Source organism: Anas platyrhynchos, chromosome 3 (genome assembly GCF_047663525.1).
Source record: "Anas platyrhynchos isolate ZD024472 breed Pekin duck chromosome 3, IASCAAS_PekinDuck_T2T, whole genome shotgun sequence".
In the NCBI taxonomy this organism is placed as follows: domain Eukaryota; kingdom Metazoa; phylum Chordata; class Aves; order Anseriformes; family Anatidae; genus Anas; species Anas platyrhynchos.
Window position 1 is genome coordinate 29,851,269 of NC_092589.1, and position 25,777 is coordinate 29,877,045.

Sequence of the window (25,777 nt, forward strand, 5' to 3'; positions counted from 1 at the left end):
TTCTATGATAAATTCCTTCCTTGCCCTACACAGTCCTCATGCAGTAGCTATAGGGAGCTAATTCAGACCAGGCTGTTCAAGTAGGTTCAGTAGTAGGTAGGTGCTCCTCACTGTGAGCAGTTTTTTCCTATGGCATCAGAACAGTATATGTCAGAACAACGTATGTGGAAGTCATTTAGTTACATTAAAGCCCATTTTGCAGCCTGTTCATACAGAAGAAAAGTTACTTTTTTTTCTTATGATAGATATCCTAGTAACTAAACTGGCTGTGACTACATATTCAGGTAACTCCTGGTATTGGACTTAGCTGATCTGAGCTTCTGAGTAGAATAACTCCTTCCTTTTGTTTTCTGAATAGGATTTCAAGACAAGAGGCCTTTGTCTCCCACAGAAAAGGAGAACACATCAGAGGGAAGAAGTGCACATTCTGCCAACTGCATGCAGAAGAGCAATTTCTGTAAGTCTGTGTTCACTTGTCTTTGTCTAGGATTCCATGTCCCTTAAAGTTGGCTTCGCCCAGCTTTTACTACTGTGCACCCTTGCAGGAATGGCTTTCAGAAGGATTTCTCCATTTCTTACAGATTGCTTAGAAAGGAGTAGGAGTTCACACGCTAGTTCCAATAATGGCAACTACTTCAGGTGGAATTAATTTCAGAGCTCCTCAGCTATCTGTTAAAAAGGCAGTTTTCTAATTTAACCTAGTCTAGGGACTAGCTTAATCTTAAGCTAATGGAGACTAGCTTAATTAAGACTCTCCGAAATCAGTGGAAGTACATGTATCTTCATAAGATTATTAATTTCTGTCTGTCTCGGGCACTTCCAGATTTTCAGTCATTTCATTTTGGAAAAGCTCTTTGTCTCTTGAATGACTTTAGGAGTGTTAAAATCCTGGACTCCTGTCTTTTCCATGTCTCTCTCCCACCAGGTGAAGTTACCCTGCCCCATTTGACTGTCTGCACCACCGTCTTGTGCTAGTGGCTCACACAACTTGTGTGCTACATACCTTGTGTTGTTTTAGACTTACCTGGCAATGAAATGGTGGGGGTTTCCCCTTGTTTTATGCAGAATGGTAAGTAACTCTTTATCATCTTCAGTATATTCCTGATTTTGAAGTTTCTTTTTAACTCACGTTATCTCCAAAATGAAAGATACTCTATCTTCCATTACCTCTATCAGCCTGTGTACTTTTTTCCAGTTTTGCTACATCACCTCTTAGATGGATGACTGTTCCATTTCTTCCCATTAAAAATACACACAGTGCTTCCACAGGGACTGCTACTTGAATTTTAGAAGTTTCAAAATACCATTTAAAAATAAAAGTAGATAATGTTCTACAGAAGCATGAATGCTCTGTAGGGAACAGTCAAGAGGACCAATACTTAGAAATAACACGGATAAAAATCCAAGTTCTGATATCAAGATTATTATAAATAATTTTAGATATCTGATTTACACTTTATTTACTCCAAGTCATTCACCTTATATCCGCTAGTGTAAATAAATCAGCTAATTTGAAAGGCCTCCATATCATTTTCTGAATGCAAGAGGAAAAGCGAAATTTACAGAAAAGGAAAAAGAATAATGCACACGTTCTTCAGCAGTTTTCAGTCCTGTCAAATTTCAGAATGAAATCAGAATGAAAAAAATAAACTGTGATTTGTTTGTTCTGCACCATAAAAAAAGGTAACACTTTTTAAAAAGCTTTCAACTATTGAAGTAACCACTTCTCCAGACAGCAGAATAATGCATAGGTGACAACCATAGTAGTCTTTTCTCTGTAGCTGAGTTTCCAGTCACTTGCATGAGTCTCATTGTTAATAGCTGCTTCTGGCTTAGTACATGACAGTAATGTGCATCTTTTTCAGTTAGGGCCAATTGAGAGAAATGCTTAAGTACAGGCGTAATCTACACCACATGTTCCTATTAATGATAATTTCCATCAGTAGTCCTGTTAATTTCTAATGGCTTTATACGCCTTTCTGAACACACGTTCTTTTTTTTTTTTTTTAACATTAGAAAAGAAAATAGAAGATATAAAAGCAAAGGTACTCAAATGTAGAAGTAAAACTCCTTTTCTCTAGCTTATGTCAGAGAGAACACAACAATGTAATGGACTTCATGCAGGGAACTGAAAATCTGTATCAGTGAAGAGACATTAGAGTTTTTTCATACATGCTACTGAGACCTATCTAACCCAGTCCCACCACTCTGTTTTTTAATAGAAGAGACTGTTAGGAGAGTAAGCAGATGTTATATTTCTGGTCTTCCAAAAGTCTGATGAGATAAATAAGATTCTTCCCTTCCCACCCTCCCTGCAATTCATTTCAGAACTTACCGACACAAAAGCTTCTGATTTAGTCTCATTCAGCTGCAGTGTCAGTTTATTCTGAGTATCGTACACTCCATATAGTCTCTTAGACCAACTTGGAGGTATTTTATTCTTGTATTTTAATGAACTGTACAGGGCAAATATCCTTTGTAAATCCAGGACGAGGCAGCTGCAGTTGTATACGATGACGCCAAGTTCCTTCATCTGTGAAATTAAAGGTTCATATTATTAGTGGTATTTTGGCTGAGGGTTCTGTAGAAATAGGCAGTAAGAACATCAACAGTTTCTGAAGGGTACCTTGTACTCAGCAGTATTACTGTCAACAACAGGAACATCCATAACAACACTTTTTTCAAAGGCAAAGGCATAAGCTAAATTTTCAAAGTCAAAAGCAGGCAAAAGCTGTAACAGGGCTTGTATGCGCAGTGTGTGTCGCAGCCTCACGCCCTGACAGAACACAACACACCTGGCAGATGGACACAACTCCAGAGTGATACCCGTTTATCACAGGCACCATTTTTCCTGTAGGTGTTTCTCAAACTTACTGCTTTTGGCTGTGGTGTTTTTTATTTTTAATTTATTTCTTGTTTACAGGAAAAGCATCCTCTCTGCTAGGTGACAGTTTCTTACTTCAGAAACAATTTATCTTCTCTGACATGCAGAAAATCTGAAAGCAATGAACTCATTTATTGGCTGAAGAAGAAATATGATGCTTCAGTTTCCAATACGAGGATGAAAAACAGTTTTTTAATACTCTGAGTAGCTAAATTGATTGTGCTATTATACGCAGCATTATCCAGTATAGAGTACAACCAGTTAGCACACAAAAAGGTTTGATTCTCAGCTCCACCATTGGAACGGTATCTCACTAAGGTTCATCAGATTTCTGTTTGTCAGTTCCTTCACATGTGAAAACAGAGACAGTGAAGCACTTCAAAAGCAGCACCCTTCTCACATGTAGAAGCATGAGGAAAAACAGCCCAAATAAATACAGATACCATGGTACAATTAAATGACTTAACCTTAACAGCCTTCCTGCTCCATTTACCTGAAGGTATGTCTCCTGATTATCCTAAGTCTTGTCAGAGATCTCATTAACTACACATGCCCAGTACTTCTGTGTTGATAGAATTTCACTTATAAGTGTATTTTCTGGATTCTGTAATCAAAGTGTTAACGCACTCACACCCTCTCTCCCTTCTGTTGCTTTATATCATCTCAGGAAAGCACTGCTACAGACACATATGCTATTGACCTCTCATTATCTGCATTTCACACCAGTTCAACCATCTCCAAAAATCAAGGAGACAACCTGCATGTACCTGTTGAAAAGCAGTATGTAGGATAAATATTTAAAGGACCCATGCTGCTTTTCTGCAAGCAGACTTTCTTGGTAGCGTGTCTTAGAAGTCTCTCTTGCATGATGAACAAAATAAGGAGGCTATGAACTCGCCAGCATGTTCATCCATTTAGCAGCACCAAAATTTCCTCGTTGGTTTCATTCCCTCAGATGAGTTCTCCACAATCATATGGGGGTAGTTTCTGGTAGGGACGTGTCTTTCTGTAAAGCCTGTGTGAACTCTGAACCCATGCTGTTATCTCAGAGCTTGTTCCTGCATAGCTCTCCCTGACTACAGATGAGAAACGCTCTGTATGAGTGGGTAGAGGAAGGGAAGTGAAGGATAGAGTTGAACCTTTGCTCTTTTTCTGTACTCTTTTTCAACAAATCCCAATAATCCGATGTGAAAGAAACGTGATGGGTGGCAGGTACTTCAAGTCCCTGGATTGAAAATACTGCATACATAAGAACATACAACTCGTAGCAATCTCATTCCCAAATACTTACTGAATAGTCCTGTGTCCCCCCCCGCCCTCCCCTCCCCCAGAACATTACCTAATAATCTTACTGCCTAACTATTAATATTTCCACTAGCTTCTTTAATTTAATTTAGAAAAAATACAAAATTCCTGTATTAGCCTGCACAACCTGCAATTTCTGGGTAGCTGGAAAACAGACTACTTACTGCACTGCAGCCTTCCTTTTATGAGTAAGCTGGTAAATTTATTTTGATGATAAATATAATTTATTCCATGCTGCGCCCAGCATCCTAGTCAAACAGGCTATTGGGAATAAAAGATGTTATTCCCAATAACATCTTTGACTTTTTTCCCCTGGGTGCTGGTATCTCTGGGGACACTCCTGTATTCAGCTTAAGGCCGTCCTGGTCCTCCACACGCTGTTTGTCTCCAAACATTTTTAACTATACGTTACCTCCGTTTTCACTGTGTATCACCAATACTCCTCTCTTAATTGCCAGGCATGCCATTGCAAAGGACTTACTAATAGTATTCTGTTACATGTATCTGCATAATGTGATTTAATTGGCTTTTCATGGCCGTTACTTGATTCTGACATAATTATGTGGTTACAGTTTTCCTTTCATTTATCAGTCCCATTATTACTAGCCCACTTTATCCCTTCCACTAAAAGTAAAGATAAAACAATGTCCTAACAATGCACCAGAAGCTGCCAGCCTTGCGTCCATGTGCGCAGCTCTCCTGAGAGGAGAGCTTGCAGTGTCCTCCCTGTCGGTGCACTAGGGGATTGCCCTTCCACCTTAGCGCTTCTCCCGGTGGGGAGGTAAGGAGGAAGCCCAGCAGTGCATTTCAGTGCAGTTTGGCAGGCCTCCCCGCAGCCTGGTGCAGCTCCAGCATAGCCAGGCACTGCCAGCGGCCTCTGGACAGGCCCGGCTGCAGCAGCTGCTGGGCACCCTGGTGCAGGCTCCGCACTCCCCACCCAAATCGCAGGCTGGAGCGATGCCAGTTCAAGATGCATTTACAGCACGCCCTGAACCCTGGCTTCCCATCATGTGGCATCTCACGGTTGGCTTCCCTGGAGGCAAGCGCTGGTGAGAGCTTTCCCTGCCTCTGAAGCTGTGAGGAGAGCTCTCCCCCACACGGGTGGTCCGTGGTACAGCCTGGGCTCCTCCTTTCCCTCTCCAGGAAAACAGCTGCTCTTTCCACACAGCTGCCTGCTTTTATGGACTCAAGTTCAAATTTGCCAGAACTTGGGAAATAGATTTAAAGTTATCAGAAGAGGGCAGACAGCGACTCACATGTGTACTGTGCAGAGCTCATTTCCTTAGGAAAACAGGTTAGATGGCAGTCTGTTGGCTCGTTACAGTCTGGTTCAAGTGCCAGTCATCTTACAGCACAAAATAAGAACAGCACAAACAATGCACATTTGTATGCGTCAAAACCTCAGCCTCCTCCTCCCTTGTGGAATCACTCTAAGTCAGTTTGGAAACCAAAAAAATGTGCTGCTTCAGGAGCGTCTTCCACACCAAGCCTATTTTTACTCCCATACTCTGAGGTGAGGAGAGACTGCTCTTTTTCCAATTAATCACAGAGCCTATCATCCTGGAGGCACTTCAGAGAGTGGGCTGCAAGGATGTGGTGGTGACAGATTTAGTACGAAGGGGTATGTCATCTAGATAAGGGAAGATATTTTCTCTTCAGTTTGAGAGCTGCTGTTATTACGGACTATTCTTTTTTTCCAAACAGTCTCAGAGGAGAAGAAGAAAAAAGACTTATATTGAAAGAATCAAAATCTTTGTGTCAGTCCCTGACTGAATTCCAGTGACTGAAACCTGTAGCTAAGCATCGTCAGAGATACATTCTATGGTAAAATCCTCCAGGGAAAGAGCTCATAAAGCAAGGAAAGTATTTCTTCATCTTGAGTTTTAAAAGCAACTTACCCAGTAATGAAAGCATCAGTGAAAAATTAAAGTGAAGAAGGTCTCAAGAAATTAAAACCTTAATTAGTCTAAGGAAGATAATTCTGAAATGAAAATACTCGCAAATTTGATTGCCTCAAAATGGAACTGAAATACAAGGATGTGAAAGTCACAAAGTTGCTTGTGAGTGACATTTTCAGAGTATGTGTTGGGATCTGAGGACTGGAGTGGTTTCCTGGATAGGGAATTTTGAGTCCTCTCCCTTTTTGTTAAGATCCCCGAGTGCTCTTCTCAAAGAATGAAAAACACTGGAGCAAGTTGCTCCTCGTTCTTTCCCATGCCATTTCCATGTGTGCAGAGCAGCTATTAAAGGCTACCAAACCAGCATTTGTCTTTCTTGCCAGTAAGTGCTTTCTTAAACTACCAGGAGTGAATGGTTAACAAGGACTCAAGAAAAAATTAGAGTGGCTTACAGCCACCATACAATGATGCTCTACCTACAGAAACAAGTTACGCTACAAAAAATAATAAATATGGCCTAGCTAGGAAAATGATTTTTATCACAAGAGGATGAATGCCTTACTGGACTGGACAAAAAGATTTCGCTAACAGAAATTTCTACTTATGCTTTCCTCTTTTACATTTGTAGGTGTCACATACCAAATGAGAAAAACCAGGGGATAGAATCTAAAGCAATACAGGTGTGGACCCATCACACTAAGTTCCATAAACTGAGAAACAGTAAGACTTTGCAAATATATTTGGATCATGGGTCAGGGTGGCACATTATGTCCTTAGCCTGCACTGCACAGACCAGACAGTGTGTTCTATATTTACCTTGGGATACACTCTAGGAAACAACCCCACTGTGTAGGCAAGGTACTATCTGACCTACATAAGAGTGGCACAATCTGGTTCACAGCTTGCAATATCTGTGTTGTGGTAAATGTAGCAGGAGGCTTCAGAAAATTCCGTATTCTAAACTCCTAGATTATTCTAATTCTTTCTTCTAAAAATGTTTTTAATGATTGCTCTCTCTCAAGCCTGATCATGAAAACACTGTGCAGCTCTCCTGAGGCATTAACTGCCATTTGCCCAAAAGCTCTGTCAACCTCCAGGTGCCAGGCATCCATTGCCTGTGTTAGAGAAACACTGGATTAAACTACAGGTAGTCTACTGAACATTAAATTTACTCAGTAGACCTTTTATATATAGGACTGTGTGTGCATTTGCCACCTGTCTGCCATTTGCCTATGTTTGAAAATGTATTTCATTATCCTTTTAGACCTGTGGGGTTTTTAATGACCAATTTCCAAACGAACGACTGAGCAAAACCAGAATCACAACACTGTAGGCTAACAGAGTAACAAAAAGCATGCGGTACTGATATATCAATTACTAAGGTTTGAAAAGACCTAAGAGTTTCTATAGCTTCTAAACAAAAATAATAGACAATGCATTAATTACCACCTTAGAGCAGACCACATACATTTTCAGGGGTACACTCACTATCTTTTTGTAAAATATGCCATAAACATGTGGTTAGCCTGCGCTCCAAACACACGATTCCTTTTCGCTTGGTGTTACCAGCATCACCTGTCCCCTACCGCAAACCTTCCTCTTGTTTTCATCTGGTAGCAGTTAATGCTGAGCAAATCTTTTCAGATCATACCTAGCATCATCTTAAGGCTGCCTTCTACATGGCTGTTTGGCACCTCCTGCCAAAATCTGCTGTTGATACACGGCCAGACACAGGTGACACTGGCACAGGAACCTTGGCGGTGGTGCCGGAGGGGGAGGGTGCCGAGAGGGGAACGACCATCACCAAGGGAGAGAGAGGCAAGGAGATTTGAGAAAGGTAAAAGCATTTTGTGTGTAGTAGTGTTTGACGGGACTGTTGTAGCAGACTTGGCTGTAACAGGATTACAGGAGCAGTGCTCATCACAAATTCATTAGGTGTAACAGACCCCACTCAGGTAGCTGCCACCGTGATGTACAACAAAAACGCAACCCGCCTCTGAAGAGGCTGTGAAGGCTGCAGCACAGCCTGCCTCTCTCACGCAAAACAGATGCAGGTATTAGAACCCACCAGAATAGCAAAGCACATACCTCGGCTAACACTTCACTAGAAATTGTAACCTATCCTTGTGCATCCTGAGCCAAAACACTCCCCTCCGTGCTTGGCTAGTAATACACTGCCGAGGCTTCACGGCTTTGTTATGTTAAAAACAAAAGATAAAATTCAGTGAAATCCAAACCCAGCACAGTCCTGCTTCTATTTTTTTCCTTCCACATTGATAAGAACATGGGACCTATGCTACTGTTGGGAAATAATAGATTAATACAAATGGTAAAGCACTATATTCTCAGGTGGTGAGTAAAACTCTTGTCTCACGTAAGGTGACTGTAAGTGTAAAATCTAAATTTACAGCATCTGTGGATGTAAAAAAATTGTCTAGGGCAAAATTATTTTTCTTACTTGAGTTCCCTGTTATTCTGAAAACCTCGTAGTGCTTTTGATTTAGGAATTCAAACATTAAATTTTGAAATTAACTGTTACAATAATACTATTGTTCCTGTTTTCTGTAGGCAATTTCACTGAATAAATGGCATTTTAAAATCCCTAGAATTTAACTCAACCATTCTCCAGCAAATCACCTTGTAAGACCTGTACCTGGCTCTCTCTTGTGCCTGGCCTATGTCCCACAATTGCATAGATGGCACCAGAATCTTCAAACGTATCACATCGTCTTCTGAGACTAGCTCTCCTGGGTGGTTTCTTTGCCAAAATATAATATTTAGAACAACAGCAACAAAGTCTCAACAATACCTTTGGAAAGGTTAACAGTTTACAGGCCTATGCGAGTTAAAACATTGAATCATAAGAAAACATAAATAGAGCCGCGGTCTAGTATTCTGCCCAGGTACTGTACTTGGACATTATTGAGAATAGGACGTTCAAGTTTCTGCAAGGTCCAAATGTAGGTTAAAAAAAAAAAAAAGTTGATGAGCAATAATAGAATCACACAGGACATACAAAGTCAAGAGTACGTTCAAGAGCATGTAGCTCACCCTTGAAATTTGGACAATAGCAAGTTTATCCAAGTTTAACACTCTTACTAGGAGAGCAAATGGGGGAGCTTTACCACTGCAGCACTGACAAGGGCATTTTAAAAATCTTTGCACATGAAGAGTCTTTCTAGGCTCATGACTTTCTAAAGACTACCACAGTAAAGAAGAAAATATTACCAAGCTATATGAAAGACAATATAACCAGCCCCCTGAAGGCATTAATAACCCTCCTTTCTACAGAAGGTTTCAGTAGCATGCAGTAAAGCCACCTGTTCAACTATAAAATGAAATATTGAGGGTGCTGATTCAGTATCTACAGCCCATTGCACACCTGCATGAAATAGGGATGTTGGGGAAAAACAATTATGGTCATGTAAATAAAGGTTATTGCAGCACCCATCCACAAATTAACGTTTCAGAGAGTTTTTGTGTCTGTGTGTCATTTCTGCACTTTGGCAGCTTTAACATGCTGGTTCAGTATTAGAAGAATTCTGCCTAAAGAATTCTTTAGTTTTGTTTCTTACTGAATCAGCTTTCTGAACTGGTAGAATTTCACATGCACCCGTACCATGGCCCAGCCTGGGAGCTTCCCAATTCTGGGTTGCTCCTAGTCCAGGCTTTTCTCCAAGTGAAGTTGTTCACTCCAGTGACAAGCCAGTGCCTACCCCCAACATTGTTACCATCCAAGGCTAAAGGTTAATTCTCCATCATCTGGGTTCTAAGGGATTTGGAAATAATTGGCAGGCAGATTTCTACTGAACTAGAAAAAAGATCCCTTCCACTTGACATCAAAATAAAGTCTCAGCCTGAGCTGGGAACTTGATCCCATCAGTGAAAATGGAAAACTGTCATTCAAGTCACTGTGCTGAAAATAAACCTCAACGCGTGACCGAGGAGAGAGAATGCATTCGATACGCAAGGCACACAGCATTTGCACTGAATGTCAGAATAAAGCCGTGACATGCTCTCACAAAAAGAACGGAAGGGACGTACAGATGGACCAGCTGTGCCCTGATAACGTGCATTTGAATTGGCAGCCTCTATCCCTTCACTGGTCTCTAATTCTCACCTTCAGCAAGTCCATTTGATAGATCACCAGTCTGTGGGTCTTGCCAATTGAAAGTTCCAGGGAAACTGCAACTTCGTACTTTATTTTTTACTTTATTTCCTGATGGTAAAAAGCTGCTATGATAAGGCATAGAAGATAATTCAAGAGCTGCTAATTTTTGTGTCCAGTTCCTTTTTTTTTTTTTTTTGCTGGTCCACACACAGGTCAAGAACACAGAATTGCACAGTTATGCTCTGCTAATTTCCACTTCACCTTACATTCGGTAGATGGTCCTTCCATTATTCTGCACAGCACCCTGATCTTAGGGAAACTTTGCTCAATAACAGTCGGTTCAGCATTTCATCTCTGCTGAAAGATACTGCCACAGAGAGGCAGAATAAGCGAGGCAAACAATGAAGGGGGGATTTCTTTAAAATGGCATGGCTTAAAGAGAACTTTGTGGGGAAGAGATAGCAACGCTGCTTCAGAGCAGAAAATGAGAAATCCCATGTCCTTGCCACATTAGAAAACACAACCATCACAATTTTTATGTCAGCCATCTGCTCATGGATAAAGAAAATCCATCAAAAATATATGCATTCATACAAATAGAATAAATAACATTTGTTTAAACCATGGACCACTGTGTGGTGATGCTCACGTAGAACTCAGTGCCGAGAGTGGAAGTTTGGGCTTTGCTGCTGCTGTTGATGATGCTCACCAACAAACCAAGTGTGACACATCACTACTTGTCAGAGAAAGCCAGAAGGCAGAACTGAATCAGTTAAAAATTCCTTGCTATGTATACCATCAGCATAATTAATATCACTTGGCATAATCACAGCCTAATTTATCATTTTCAAATGACTTTTCAGTTTACAGTTTCATTACCCCCTCAAAGCAAGCACAAGTGTCTCTTCAGGGAAAAACCAAACTTGAAACTGCAAGAAACCATTTTGCCAGAATCACATTTGATTTATTTCTTGTTTTACTGTAGGAAATCTAATTAATGTGAATTCTAATTTGATTCTCTTTCTTTTTTCAAATGCAGTTTTTGTTCCTTATATTAAAGGAAAGCACAGGCTAGGAAGAAAAGGACCACATTGTGCTGGCCTTCATTTCACCGCTGGCAAGCCGCAGCACATTTTGGTGCTAGTGTCACTCATGAAATTCAACAATTCGCTACCTCACTGGAACCATAGAAAATTAAAAGGTGTTCTGAAGGAGCCTGCTAGCTTCTGGAAAAGCCTGGAATCTCCTTTACTGCACACATGCGCATACATCCCGCTGCCTCTTTGCATCTCTCCTGCATCAGAGCCTGTATTGCCCTCCTGTCAGCCCTTATCGTGCAGCCTCCTCACGCAGCTGGAAACCAAAGCACGAGCTCTTAGTATTTGTTCTCATCCTCAGCAGTGCTGCAAGGGGCAGCCTCCCTACGTCTTCTGCTGTACGACACTGAGAGGAGAGCACAGAGGACTGGCCTCAGAATAAAGGCAGTATTTATCCAAACCTTTTCTCTCAAAGCACACGGTTTCTTTGGGGCTTTCAGATTCGCGGGCATCAGGGAAATGCAGCAGCACGTAGTTTTGACTAATTGGATGCATTATTTATAACATCACTGACACACACACAGGGTTTTCATTTTACATACTGAATAGAGATTGGTGGCAGGCGTGCTGTGGACACAAACTGGGACAATGACATTACATATGAATTACTGCTGTAACTGTTCAGCCTTGCCAGGCTACCTGATCAGACTTAGAAACCTCTTCCCTTGATGTCAACGGAGGGCCAAAGGCTCTAATTAACTTCTGAACCTTGATTAAATGAAGTATACAGGGCCTTGAGGTAAGTTAGAAATCCGACCAGTTTAGACAGGTAATTTAGCAAAATATTACACAGGCAGCCCCAGGATAACAGCTAGCCGATATGAAAATGTTTCAGAAATCCATGCTTGCTCTTTGTTCATATTCTTTTTTAGTAGCCAGTTTACTATTTTTGGTTGCTTCAACAAGGAAGCAATCTCCGCTGTAAAGATGTGGGCCTGCTATATTCTCCTAGGAAGAAAACTTGGAATTAAATTCATACATCATATTCCTGTCTCCTGACCCTAACTGCAGAACACATTGATGCACGTTGCCTTAGTTTCACTGTGTTCCACTTACCTTTGGGTCATCTGAAAAGCCTCCTGGTACTTGGTTAACTGGATTCAGCTGAGGTGTCAGCTGGCTGCCACTACATAAACAAATAGTAATAATGCAAGCTGTGTCTATATCATCATGGAAAGGGGGAAAATAAATCTGTTTATTGTTTAAGGAGAAAAAAACGGGTCATGACCTATCTCAAACATGGCAGATGTAACCCTATATATGTAACAGTGTATTTTCTTAATAATGTTGTATAATAGCCCATGTGCAAGAAGCAGAAATTCTGTGTCAAAGATGTCAGAGATCAAATATGCTAATAAAAGCATGGTATCTACTTAAATAGCTCTTACATGAGTTAACATTGAACAGAATAAAGAAGAAACAAAAACCAACTGTGAGAACATTGTCTTAATGCCATTGCTGCCTGCAATGTTGGGTAATAATCACTTTATAGGAAGAGGAAGGAAATACCTGAAAAGATACCTGAGGATATGTTATTCCAATTCTGCATCACCACTCACAGTCTGAAAACTGGAAAATACATGTATATATTTTTTTTTCTCACATAATTTCTGTTTGAGTTGTTATGGCACGTATAGATTTAAAGGCAATAAAATACCAGTCACAAAGATGATAAAAATGTTTCCAATACGCTACACTAATAAGCAGAATGTACATCACAAAATTGTTTTGTGTGTTTATGATGTATATACATGGTATATACATGTGCTGTACCCATGCAGCAGAGCTACACACAAAATGATTTGCTACCAAAGAAACGTACCATACCATTAAATTTGAAAGAAATGCTAATTAAATCATTATATTACAAAACATTAAAATATATTTAAAACAATAATGTATAAAGTAAATAAAATACATTAAAATAACAAAATAAAATAAAAGATAATAAAAATAATTAAATCATTATATTACACAAATTTCCCCAATAGAGGAATTCTCACAGCTTGTGAAACCTCCTGCAGACACCCCTCGCACTTCTGTTTGCCCATGCTGCCCGCCCCGTGCACCTTCCTCAAGCAGTGGTTCAGTTTGCTACAGAGCAGTTCCAGGCAAACACAAACGATTTCACTGCTTTGGTGAGTGTTGTTTACTTCGCAAAGTTAAGAAAGGTGCCTGCACAATGACTTCTGAATTCTGCCTTAATGTTTGTGAAGACAATATCAAAATCTGAACAGGTTTAGAGGTGCTGTTAACTCCGTGCATTCATATGGACGGACTGCTTTGTCACAATCTATTCGGTTCTGCTTGCAATTTGTGTAGCATATAGGAAGATGAGGTTTTACGCTGCACTTCAGAGCCATTATTCCTTTCACAGAATGACTGAAATGGTTGTCCTTCCTCGCTGTACTCCTGGAGATCTATGGCCCTGTATTTCAGCCTGATTTACCATGTCTTTTTCACAGGACAATACTAAACCCAGTTTTCCCTGAAAGGCTCCCTGTTAAAACAAGGTGGCTGGGCTGCTGCACCGGGGAACCTTTAGGGGTTGAGGCAGCTGTGCATGAAGGTGTTTGTCTAGAAGAGAGCTCTGTGCAATACCGAAGTACACACGTGTGGGTGGAACCACCGACATACTGGGAATATACATTCATGATTATTTTAATGTTGTTATTTTAATTGTTTACTTGAACGAGGCTGATCTGATGGGGTATGCTAATAACTAATCCCTCTGAGAGGAATCCGCCTCCATTCATTAACATTACTGACCAAGATTAGTTGCCAGCAAGTTCTTGTGGGAGATGACAGAACAGGCTGTGGTGCATTAGCTCCCCCCGCAGAGATTCAGCTGGGTTTTAATGAACAAGTTCTCTTTCAGCACAACATCAATCACATCCTTGGGAAAGCAGGGAATTTACAGCCTTTCTTCTATCCTCAAAAGTCTACTTATTTCAGACTGTACCACCGGCTGTTGAGCTTGGTGCTGGGACCACTGGATCTGAGTGTAGGGTCTGTCAGTTGTCCAGAACAGACAACGTGGCTGTAGACCTCATCGGTCTTTAGAGCTGTGACTCTGGAGATACCTACCCCTTGGATGCTGAACTCCAGCTGTAGCTTTGCATGAGCCAGCCCGGCACAGACACACAGCACAAACACGTTTGCTCTGCCCGTGCAGTTTGGTTCAGACTGGAGAGCAGAGGTGCTCAGGCAGGCACTGCCCCACTTTGTGCAGGCGGCCAGCAAGCTGCACCAGCACAGACACCGCACAGCCCCTGTCTAGCACAGTGCCTGCAGGAATACACCTTACCTTTCTCAGCACGTCTCACTGTTTCAGGGTTTCTTAACGTGGATGAAATGACAGGATTTGCACTTGTAAATGTGCTTGGTTGCAGGGCCTACGAACTCAAGTCGAGCCCAGTTTGGGGCCATCTGCTTTACTGTTCACTGCAGACAGGCCTTACAGAGACTTGCTGGAAACAACTCTCACCACAGTGACCAATGCCTTTTATTTTTTGCCTCTTCTCAATAGTTTAACCCTTAGGCCACTGAGTTTTATCTCTTAAGCTTTGACTCCTGCAAGCACGTCTCAGCAGTACTGTCAGTTCACCACTCTGCCTGCCTGTTTTCTTCAGGACAGCAGCAGTGGACCTTAAAGCTGCCAGCAGCATAGTTGTCTCGATGATTTTTCTGTCTTCTGCATGATGGCATACAGTGTACGCCACTGAGATCCTGCTTGCCTGCAGTTCCCTGCATGCTTCTAGAAGCCACCCAAAGCTCTCGAGCCCTATAATCCTAATGCACTGATATTATTTGTCAGGTATCTGAGGGACCACACACAAACCAGAGCCAGAGACACTCTCTTTGCAAAATCTTCTTTGACTCTTAGTTGTTCTGAAATGTAGTAATGACATGGCAAGGATTAAAAAGCAAGCAAGCAATTATGAGGTTATTTTTTACTGGAGAAAAACGTTTTTCTTTGGACTTCGGAGCTCCAACTACATGAGTATCCCACAAAGTTTTGTAAAGAAATGACTAACTGTTCAAAGCAGATGTTTCATCACGTTCTGTAGGCTTAATTTTCACTGATTTATCCAATTTATTACTGATTACTCCAATGGTAGGTAAACCTGTTCTACTGAACTTTCACAACAAATAAAAATGAGAAAAAAATAGGTATCTAATTTAAAAGGCCAGAGAGAGTGATGAGCACGCTCCTACAGTTAACAGAAATCAAATAAAAATATGCAGCAAGCTGGGGTTTGCCCTGACTGACACTAAATGCAAAGACACAATGCATATGACATGTGGGAATAGAGCACGACATAAGGAGATCTATGCTAATGGGAATGCTGCAGCACTCGGGGTAACGCCTTCCTATCACCTCGCAGCTGGGGATCTAGAGGAACTATCAAAGCCGGCAGAGCATGGGAAGTCTTTTTGGCTTGAAGGGCAAGGAGAATATACAGCTCCAGGCTGTTTGCACTCTATCAAAAAAACAGAAACCCGCAGAAGTAAGGAGGAACAAGAGCACTGCCAGGCAGCAACAGAAACACTCACAAAACACAGCGCAGCAGCCATGTTACCAATATTCCTGTCCGGCTTTAACCAGCCTTCTGTTTGCATTGCACATAATGCTAGTGAGAGACAAAACAGCCCATTTGCTTCACTGAGGTTCATTTGTAAATACTGGATGGCCGGGTAATAAATTTCAAGCATAGTAAGCCTAATGGGCAGGGCTGACTGTCCTGATCTACTGGATGTAAAACCAAAACAAAACAGGTCTGTCTCAGTTAAACCAAAACACCAGGCTTCCAAAAATGCAAACCCTGCACCATGATAAATACACATCGTGAGTTCTGCACGTTTCAAAGGCAGTATGTCTCTTGCCGCATCCCCACCCAGAAGAAAAGAAGGGAAAAAAAAAAAAAAAAAAAGACAAAGGAAAAGGGAAAGTTGCTATCACGGAGAAATAGACCGGTCATCAAACTATTCTAGATTTGATTAAAAAGGGAGACCCTGGCCAAAAGCTCTTAGCAAAAAAACAGTAAGTATATTTTCAGTCTGTCTTTTGGAAGACAAGCTGTAATAACTTCACAGCAGAGTTTTGACAATCCAACTGGCTTTCTGTAGTGTGAGATGTAAAAACAAAAAAGGAATTTAATTGTCAATACAACTCTGTAATATCTACTGAGACACATTTTTTTCACATCTTGACTCATCCACCTGTGCTTATAGATCTAGGTTGTGTTTTTATCTTACCTTTATAATATTAGCTAGTTTTGGAAATAATCCCTTTGAAGTGAACTGGATTAGCAGCATGAGTATTTTCAGGATTGGATCACACAGCTAATAACATACCCAAACTTTTGGGAAGCAGATATTCTCTGTTAAATACAAGGGATAATATTTAAGACAGAAATATGAATTCAGATGGAATATACAGGTATTCTGCTGCGTGTACTTTCAGTACAACATTTATCTGTCTGAGCTTGCTTGAACCCCACTGGATGATGAAGCTGAAGGAGCCATGTTTCAAGTTATTCGACTCTTGAGACTGCGCTCAATTTACTAATAGCAATATGATACTGAAACACCATGGGGACAGTAAGAAAATTAAGCAAATTATTAGAAGACAGTTAGGATTGACAATGGTCTGAAGTGCACATTAGGGACAGAACTGTAGCTCATACAAGAGCAGCATTCTATCAGAGGAAACTCTCAATATAATGTTTGCTTGAGTGAAAAGATGCAATTTCACTAAATGTCAGACAAAGCATCTTATCTCAAAAGGACCAGATGCACCATTACATAGCTTCAAGAGACTCATTTAGATAAAAGTTCAAAAAAATGACTGACTGATTATAGCATGCTTTTTGCGCTGTGCAGTTCTGTAAAGATAAGATGCAACTGTCATTAACAGAAATTGCAAATGTACAGATCCTGCCTCAGCCATCAGATTGGAGAGGCAACTCTACTATAGCAAGATTTTTTGAAAACAAGTGAGATCATCATGATGTACTTTAAAGCGAAGTCCAGTATAGAAGTCCAGTACTTACTACACAGTGTTCTTATGGGAGGATAATTTAGGTCACGTAAATAATTAGAAACTACGGTTTTTAAAGACACAGTTTGAGGAAATGATCATTGCCCTTTACCTGAGAGGTAAAATGAAAATAAAATGCTCCCAGCAGCATTCAAGAGCCTCATTAATTGTGGGAGAGTTATGGTTTGGATCTGTATCCCCTGAAATGGAGGCCAAGAGAAGGAGGAGGAATCATCTGTGAGGATGAGTGGCATTACCTCCCAAGGGCTGCCCTTGAGCTGACAGGAATAGTCCTCCACATATACCTGGAACAAGACTTTTGAGTAAAGAACTAAATAGATTGCATCCCAATGATTTTAACCCCTGAGCAATCAGAGGATTGCTCCTCCAAAATTCCCACAGCACCAATTGCCTCCAAAATTCCCTTTGTGATGGAGCCTGGAGCACTGCGTGCAGCTCCAGGGCCCCAGCACGAGGACAGGGACCTGTTGGCGAGAGTCCAGAAGAGGGCCACGAGGAATAGCAGAGGGCTGGGGCACCTCTCCTATGAAGACAGGCTGAGGGACTTGGGGCTGTTCAGCCTGAAGAAGAGAAAGCTCAGGCGAGACTTCATTGCGGCCTTCCAGTACCTGAAGGCGGCCTGCAGGAAAGCTGGGGAGGGACTTTGTCAGGTAGTATAGGGATAGGACAAGGGGGAATAGCTTTAAACTAAAAGAAGGTAGGTTTAGATTAGGTATGAAGAAAAAAGTCTTCACTGTGAGGGTGGTGAGGCACTGGCACAGGTGCCCCATCCCTGGAGGTGCTCAAGGCCAGGCTGGATGGGGCTTTGGGCAACCTGGTCTGGTGGGAGGTGTCCCTGCCCATGGCAGGGGGGTGGAACTGGATGATCATTAAGGTCCCTTTCAACCCAAACCATGCTGTGATTATTTGATTTTCAGTTAACATGCACAAAAAGTGTATCTTTTGTCTGGTTTGTTTCTCTTGAATAACTGTAGTGTTCTTAATTTCAGAAAAAAAACGGAATCCAATATACTTTCATTGTAAGTACGCATAATGTAGCTTATTCATGTTTACCAATAAAAAGCATAATTTTACTTATCTATTCTATCTTCAGATGCTTAATAAACCTTTTCAGAATAATAGTCATAGCTCTCTGACATCTCATAGAGCTAATTTCACTGTTGATTTGATTGAATAATTAGCAGAATAAATGAACAGGCAACTTATCTGTGATTATTTAAATGCAATTGATAATTCATACTTGCTACAACTCTGGTGTACTTTAGAAGTCAGTTTACCTGTAATCTATTTTGGCCCTCTAGTAAAGCTAACGTCTCAGGTGCATCAGGTAAAAACCTAACTCCTCAGATAAAACAGGTCACTGTTTCTAAACTGATAGTGTTGGTACAGTTTATCTAATTTTCTAATTAGCTTAGATTATGTAGATACAATCACTAGTTTCTGATTTATAACCCCAAGGAATTAAGAGGAACATGGAGAGGAAGCTGCCTGAAAAGGAAATGGTGCTGTTTCATAGTCCTGCCTGATAGCTGTCACTTTTGAAAGCATTGCAAGGCACTGTTGGGAGTCAGCAAGAACAAATAATTGATCCTCTGCAGCACAGATGATTAGATAAACTTTGCTATTCAAAACGCCGCCTGAAATAACTTCATGTAAGAAGCAAAGTCAGATAACTTTTACACATGAGACCGAGCCTAATTTACCAAGAATTAATGTCTTCCTGAATAAATACGGTGGTGATGACATCAGGTATTATTTTCTCAGTCCTCTTTCAGAGGTGTTTTTTTTTTTTTTTTTTTGTCGTTGTTGTTGTTCAGTTGGTTTGCCTTGTATGTTTTTTTTAAGGTAAAGAAAAATCAAATGCCTTTCTGAAATCGTACTTTGCGTTGGTGAAAGAAATCACACAGGGAATGCAAGAGACACAAAATAAACAGGGAAAATGAAAGCAAATTCACACTTGCATTTTTTGTTTTCCCATTAAAAATTATGTTCTAAAGCCATTCAGCCTAATTTGGTCTGAATTTAGAACGATCAGAAGAGTGAAGAATCTAAAAAATATACTGATTTAAGAGGCAACTGAAAAAAAAAATCAAAAAAAAATCCTCTGCTAGCAGCTCTATCACAGCTAACTGTAAGAGAGAAAATTATGTCCCTGCTTAGGAACTTTTCCTCACCATCAGCTGAGTCACAATGTAGGATTTGGGGGGATAATCCTTTCAAGATGTCAGAAGCAAGATAGAACAAATGACTACTTGCAGAAGATCTGGATACTGGGGTTCATTTAAGAACCAATCAGATGACATTTTTCTAACTACTTGATCATTTTGCAAGCACACTCCTTTGCTCTCCACTCCATGCTACCTCCCTGCAGGGAGGTGGCTGCTGGCCTGGGATGGCAACACAGTAAGTTGGGTCCATCCCTGCTGTGTGGTTGCTCACCATTGCTCATCTCGACCATCACCTTTCCCCTGGCCTCCATCTCCTCATAGCTCTTTGATCTCCAGGATCTTGCACCTCTTCTAGGAACTTTCCTGCAGCCAGGAACCTCACCTATTTTCAGGTCTACTTCTTCACTACTTTTTTTTTTCTTTTTTCTTTTTTTCTTTTTTCTTCCCTGAGAACATTTGTTCCCAGCACTCCTTCTTTTTCTGGCACACTAAGACTCACTTTTTTACCTCAATCTAGGCAGTTTGTGTGCAGATGCACAACATGTGAGCAGACTCCCAGTTGGTGGTTCTGACTTCATCTCCAGTAACTGGAGGACTCTGGATGTGCCACTTCCATTTAGTCCAGGTGTTCATAACCAGCCCTGTAGACCACGTAGACCAGTTAAAGAGAGCAACCAGCAGGTATCTTCAGAGCTCAAAATTTGGACACTAACTACGTCACACATACATCCATTTACATGTCACTTGCTAGCACTGACAATTTAAGCTATTTTCTAGACTACGACACAACAGTAGTCAATATTGGCTTGATTCCACTTCCAGCGAAGACAATCGGATTAATTTTTACTTGTTTCAATGATGTCCCATAATAGAATTTTCCAAGGGCTGATTATTGCACATAAACATATTTTTCTGAAATGGTTGAGCTAATCCACTACGGTTGTTTGCCCACTGGATTCAATTATTCATGTGTGAATAATAAAGCTTTTCCAAAAATGTTGTTAGCAATGAAGAGCTGCAGAAGTGTATTTTGGGCTGATTAGAGGTTCTGTTTGTACTACAATCCTCATGTTCCTTAAGAGAATTAAGGAGCAAAAAAGCATTTTCAAACTTTGCCGAAACTATTTGAGGCAGTCATGGAGCAAATGAAACATGATTCTTTTTTTGTTAGTTCTTGCTCTTCATTAATAATTGATAATTTATTTTAGTTTATTTTAGTTGCATTAATAAGCTACCTGGTCAAGTAACTAGAGACTAGAATACAGCACCACATCACCTTTGTTTTTACTAGTGTAAACCGCAGGCAGCAGTTAATCAGTAGATGTATAGAATTTCAGGTAGCATTGAATGAATCCTTTCTCAGTCAAACATTTTAGAATGCATGTGTGTATTTTGATGACTAACAACAGATTTCAACATGTCATTAACGTAAATATATACTAAAATACACTGCCCAACTCTAGCCCAAAGATGCTGCCTGACTTGTTCAATGGTCACAAAACATCTTAGGCAAGAGCCTGGGAACTTGCGAAGATACTTCATCAATTGTGGCAATCACTGACAGAGCGTCAGTGAAAGCAGGAGGCAGAAGTTGTACAGAGGATCACACAGATCTCTCAAATGAGATAAAAAGCTCAAAGTGAGATTGAAAATTTTACCTTTACCATTTCCCTCTGTTAGCACTCCCCTATATCACATTTTGCAGGGAAAATGGTACTACAAGCCTTCCTATAATTCTTTTCAGGTCACCAGCTTGATGAAAGACTTGTTTATACAGTTTTTGCACCATTTTATCAGTTTACAAAATTTACCAGAAAAAAAATAGATCAGTGGAAAGATTATTTCACTGATGCAATTTTACACGTTGTTACTATATCTAGGAAAGTGATACCTCTCTAGGAGAGCAGTAAAGATCATGGCTGCCCTGGTCCTAAGAAAACAAAGAGAAAAATAATATTGAGAACAGAAGTCTGAAAGCCACTACTATAAAAGGAGACTGGTAAACTTTTAAGGAAACCATCACTATTAGTGTAGCAGTTCATATCCCTGTCCAGAAACAACTCTTCAGAGGAGCAAAAATAAAATAAATAAAATAAAATAATCATGAAAGCAACTAAACAAAATTACATGTTCAGTAAGTGTTGATGCTGCTAAGCCAGAGCTTCAAACAGAAGAGGGAGAGGAAGGGTGTTTCTCACCCCTGGGTTCCCAGTTCTTATCCACCTCAACCACCATGCTGCACCCCCAGCCTCTGACTCAGTCTCTTGACTGAAACTCATTTCTCAGGCCCAGCTCCCAGCCTCTTGTCCCTTGTCTGCTCAACAGCCCTCAGCTTTATTTTCCTGGCACATCATACAATTTCTCTCCTCCTAACTGATTTTGCAACTTTCTCAACACCTGTGTAGTCTCCATCTTCCCATTTCAACAAACCTGTCCTGCAATTTAACCTGCCTGGCTTCCTCCCTTAGCTAATTTCAGTTTTCCCTGGGATCATTGTTATTCAGCATCTTCCTTCCTTCCGACACCTCCCCAGCCTCATTATCTCTCCGTCACAGCCTCCTGCTGGTTCCTCATCCTCCTCACTAACTGTCTTTCAGTCTTGCTAGTGTTTCTTTACAGTTTCAATACAAGCAACCATTTCCCTCTGGGTCCAGATCAGCCTCGTTTACCACTCAACCTCCCATCCTCCTTTTTGTTGGACCAATCGACTCCCATTAGACCTCTGGGCCCAGATCCTGTAATACCTGTCTGAATTTCAGTGGTGCTCCACAACTATCTGGGTCCCCTAGATGAGGTCCATGACCACACAAAAGCTCAAGGAATGAAATGTAACAGACAGAAAAGGACTTCCTGAAGAATTACTTTTACGTATGCATGAATTGCAAATTTTCAGTGGATTATGGTTGTATTTGGCATATATTGATAGCAACAGTTAAAAATGTATCCCTGACAAAATCTAGACCTGTTCAAAGAAAAGATCAGAATAGCCCACTCTGAGTGAAAAAGCCTTACTTTTTAAAAAACTCATTTTTCCAGGGAGGCTCTACAGTCATATTCACTTGCCTTCAGGGTTTAATTTCAGACAAAAGCAGATAGCTGGCATAGATCTCAGCCAAAATGATTAGTGTTTTGGAAAACTTGCAACCCACTTGAAACACAATTTTACATGGGAAATGCTGAGCAAACTTAGCAATAGGCTGCGCTATCAGTCCTGTCCATAATGTCAAAGCTCAGACTCTGGCAAATATTAAAAATTTGACAGCAAAGGCACAAGGATATATCTAACTATAAACATTATTCCCTAGGTAATGTACACAGCATATGAAAATCTCTCTTCCTAATGCAGAAAAACTACTTTTAAAGACAATATTAGCACTGTTTCTTGTCAGTGGTGGCACGTCATGAAAATTGCAACAAAACCCAGTAAGCCACATAAGAGATTGATTTCTAGTGTCCAGCTTATAGATGCAGAGAATTCTCCACAAATAATATAAAAGCAAATCTGACACCTTTGTGCATATGAATCCTCATGCTGTTTTTTCAGAGAAGCTGTTAGAAGTTAATTATTTCAGTTTAGACTCAGACGCCCAAGAAAAGAATAATTTCTGAAAACTAGAATAGTTTCTGCTTCTTACAGTTCCATGTATATAAACCTGCAACAAACATCACCTTCTTCTATGCTAAAGGCAAGATTATTTATTGATGTTTAAGGTGTGCAGGACAGAGCAGTGAAAAAGTCTGTATATAACTAGGTAAAGACACAAATAGCTGGAAAAAAAGTTTAATTTCTCAAGAATTATTTTTTCGTGGAGAAAGAAGTATGTTACATGCAGGTATGGTCACAAGTATCACATTAAAAGGGTTAGCTTCCAAATGTACCCCAAATATACACAAAAGGTTTTCCCTGCTCATCACATTGTATCTCTTGTTAGTCTTTACCTACACAGTTCTGAGTGTGAATATGCTCCTTTGTGTCAAGTCTGTAAATACATATGGAAAAACAGTATTTTTATTCTCACTTAGTTTGTACACCTGGAAAAGAAAACATGAATCTGTAGAAAGAATAAACTAAATGTGCAGCCTACCACACAGAATCACCGAATGTTAGGGACTGGAAGGGACCTTGAAAGATCATCTAGTCCAATCCCCAACAGTTTATAATCCCCAATCAGTTTACAATCCCCACACAGTTTATAGTTGCACTGTGTGCCTGTTATTTTTTCCACAAATGCTTTCCCTTAGAACTAGCCTGTCACTAATTAAAACTTGGTTACTAAATAAAGGTAGATTCTGCTAATATTCATTTATCAACACATACACTCAAACTAATTATCAACTGCACAACTTTTACATTCCAAACCAACAGCTGAGGTTTGCATCTTTTTTTTTTTTTTTTAATTACAGCAAGATGAACAAACAGACCTGTCGAGCCTCATGCTAATAGAATTGTTCCAGCCTCATGCTAATAGAATTGGAGATGCATTTGCACAGGTTAGGCAAGCAAAACTAACAGCCACCTGCCTATATTTGTACAGTACCAAAAGCAAGCTCTGCAAATACTGTAGAAACCTGCTGCATCTTTAGCACAACTGCTGCACCAGTGGAATGGTGCTCCTATATGAATAATGCAGTGTACTGGCTTGAGCGCATGCAAAGGTTCAGGAGGAAGGAAGCTGTAAATATGCATGCAGAAAATACAGGGGGAGGTATATGAAAAGATATGACAACCATATACAGCTAAATCTTAAGATTTTCATTGCATTTCAGGTATTATTAGATGTCAGTCTGAATGTGCTCAAACAATTTACACTTCAACTGAGCTGCTGAATAATGAGCCCCTGCTAGCTACAAGGTGACTGACTCACACTGGATAGCTTGTTTGAGTGAGAAGATAACTGCATGTTTGATAGGCTGAAGAACCATGTCTTTGTAGAATAGCAGAGACCTACTTTATCCTGTGATTTGCTGTCAGTATCTAGCAAAACTGGCCCTGGTGGTTTGCTTATTCAGTAACCACCGTTCTGTTACTCTAAAAATTAGATGAGTTTTTAAAGAGACCATATGTGACTAATCAACAGCCCAGTCTGCCTTTTCACAGTCCCTTCCCTGTAGGTAAAGCCAGGAGAAAAAAGCAACAGAAAATGTGTAGTGACAACTTGAGCAAGTTTTCTGCTGTCGTTGCAGAACTGCAGAAGCCCTACCCCACTACTGCAGGCAGCGCGAGTGTGTGGGCCTGGACAGGCCTGGCTCTCCCTGCTCCTCTACTCCCCAGCTCCACTCAGGACATACTCTTTAAGGGGGGCCTGACCCTCAGGTGCAGCTACACATTTTCTGATAATTAAAACCCATGGGAGCTGTGTTTCCATGTTTCCCCAGTGAGGATTCAGCTCTTTGCATCATTAGGTCCTACGCGTGTGCCGAAGCATTTTCCTTCAGGAAAATACTCGGAATAAAATGACAGGGTTCTGTGCTTGTTTTGCCTCTTACGTGAAAAGCCCAAGACAGATTATTATTTTAGGACTGCATATCAGATCTCTTTGACAGTTGCCCTGATTTATTAACCTATAACTCTGGGGTAAGGGAATTGGATACTTTTATCAGATGTCAACAAGGGCCAAGCATCTAATATCCTCAGGCTCTTCTGAAACCCCAATGTGCATCTCTCAGCTAATTGAAAGCAGATTCTCTTTTACTGTAACTCGTTAGAAACATTTCTTTTTTTCTCTGTACAAATATTCCTCTGGGCTTCATTTTATCACCACATAAAATATATACCAGTAAATGACAGTAAGACAAAAAATCCAAATGCATACAACAAAAATACAATGATAAAATTAACAGTGAGGAATCGCATTTGAAACACAAAATTAGCATCAAAGTTCAATGCAGGCATGCTACATAAGTTAAGATTTACTTCATCATGAGAAGACCAATCCTATAATGAAATCTTTAAAACTCCAACACAACACACACCTGCTTCTTCACAAAGTCATTACAAAGGACATTCAAAATTATTCATGAGTTTCTGACATTCTGCTCATATTTAGAAAGAATGTTTTTTTAATAGCAATTAATAACTACCAAACTAGGACTGCTTCCTTTACCTTACGTTGTGCATTACAATTAATGAACTCTAAAAGTACAGGCTCCATGCCCTGAATAGACATGCCCTGAACAGTAGTCTCACGTGGTCATTTTTGCTCCATACCACTGACTATTACAGCCTTTAACAATCCTGAGACTGCTGGGG

The 25,777-nt window shown here is 40.5% G+C and overlaps 1 protein-coding gene and 1 long non-coding RNA gene across 11 annotated transcripts in view; one reads left to right on the forward strand and one right to left on the reverse strand.

Moving 5' to 3' along the window:
* Positions 1 to 12,725, forward strand: part of LOC106018347 (uncharacterized) — an 83,282-nt gene extending 70,557 nt beyond the window's left edge. Inside the window, exons 8-10 of the long non-coding RNA XR_011808139.1 lie at positions 359 to 457; positions 926 to 1,069; positions 11,238 to 12,725. This is a non-coding gene — a long non-coding RNA (uncharacterized lncRNA). The remainder of the gene's footprint in view (positions 1 to 358; positions 458 to 925; positions 1,070 to 11,237) is intronic.
* Positions 1 to 25,777, reverse strand: part of PLD5 (phospholipase D family member 5) — a 177,870-nt gene that overhangs the window by 14,022 nt on the left and 138,071 nt on the right. For all 10 annotated transcript variants that reach the window (XM_027453819.3, XM_027453817.3, XM_072035611.1 and 7 more), the window contains one exon: positions 2,336 to 2,533. In XM_027453819.3, the coding sequence (XP_027309620.1) occupies positions 2,336 to 2,533 (198 nt within the window). The remainder of the gene's footprint in view (positions 1 to 2,335; positions 2,534 to 25,777) is intronic.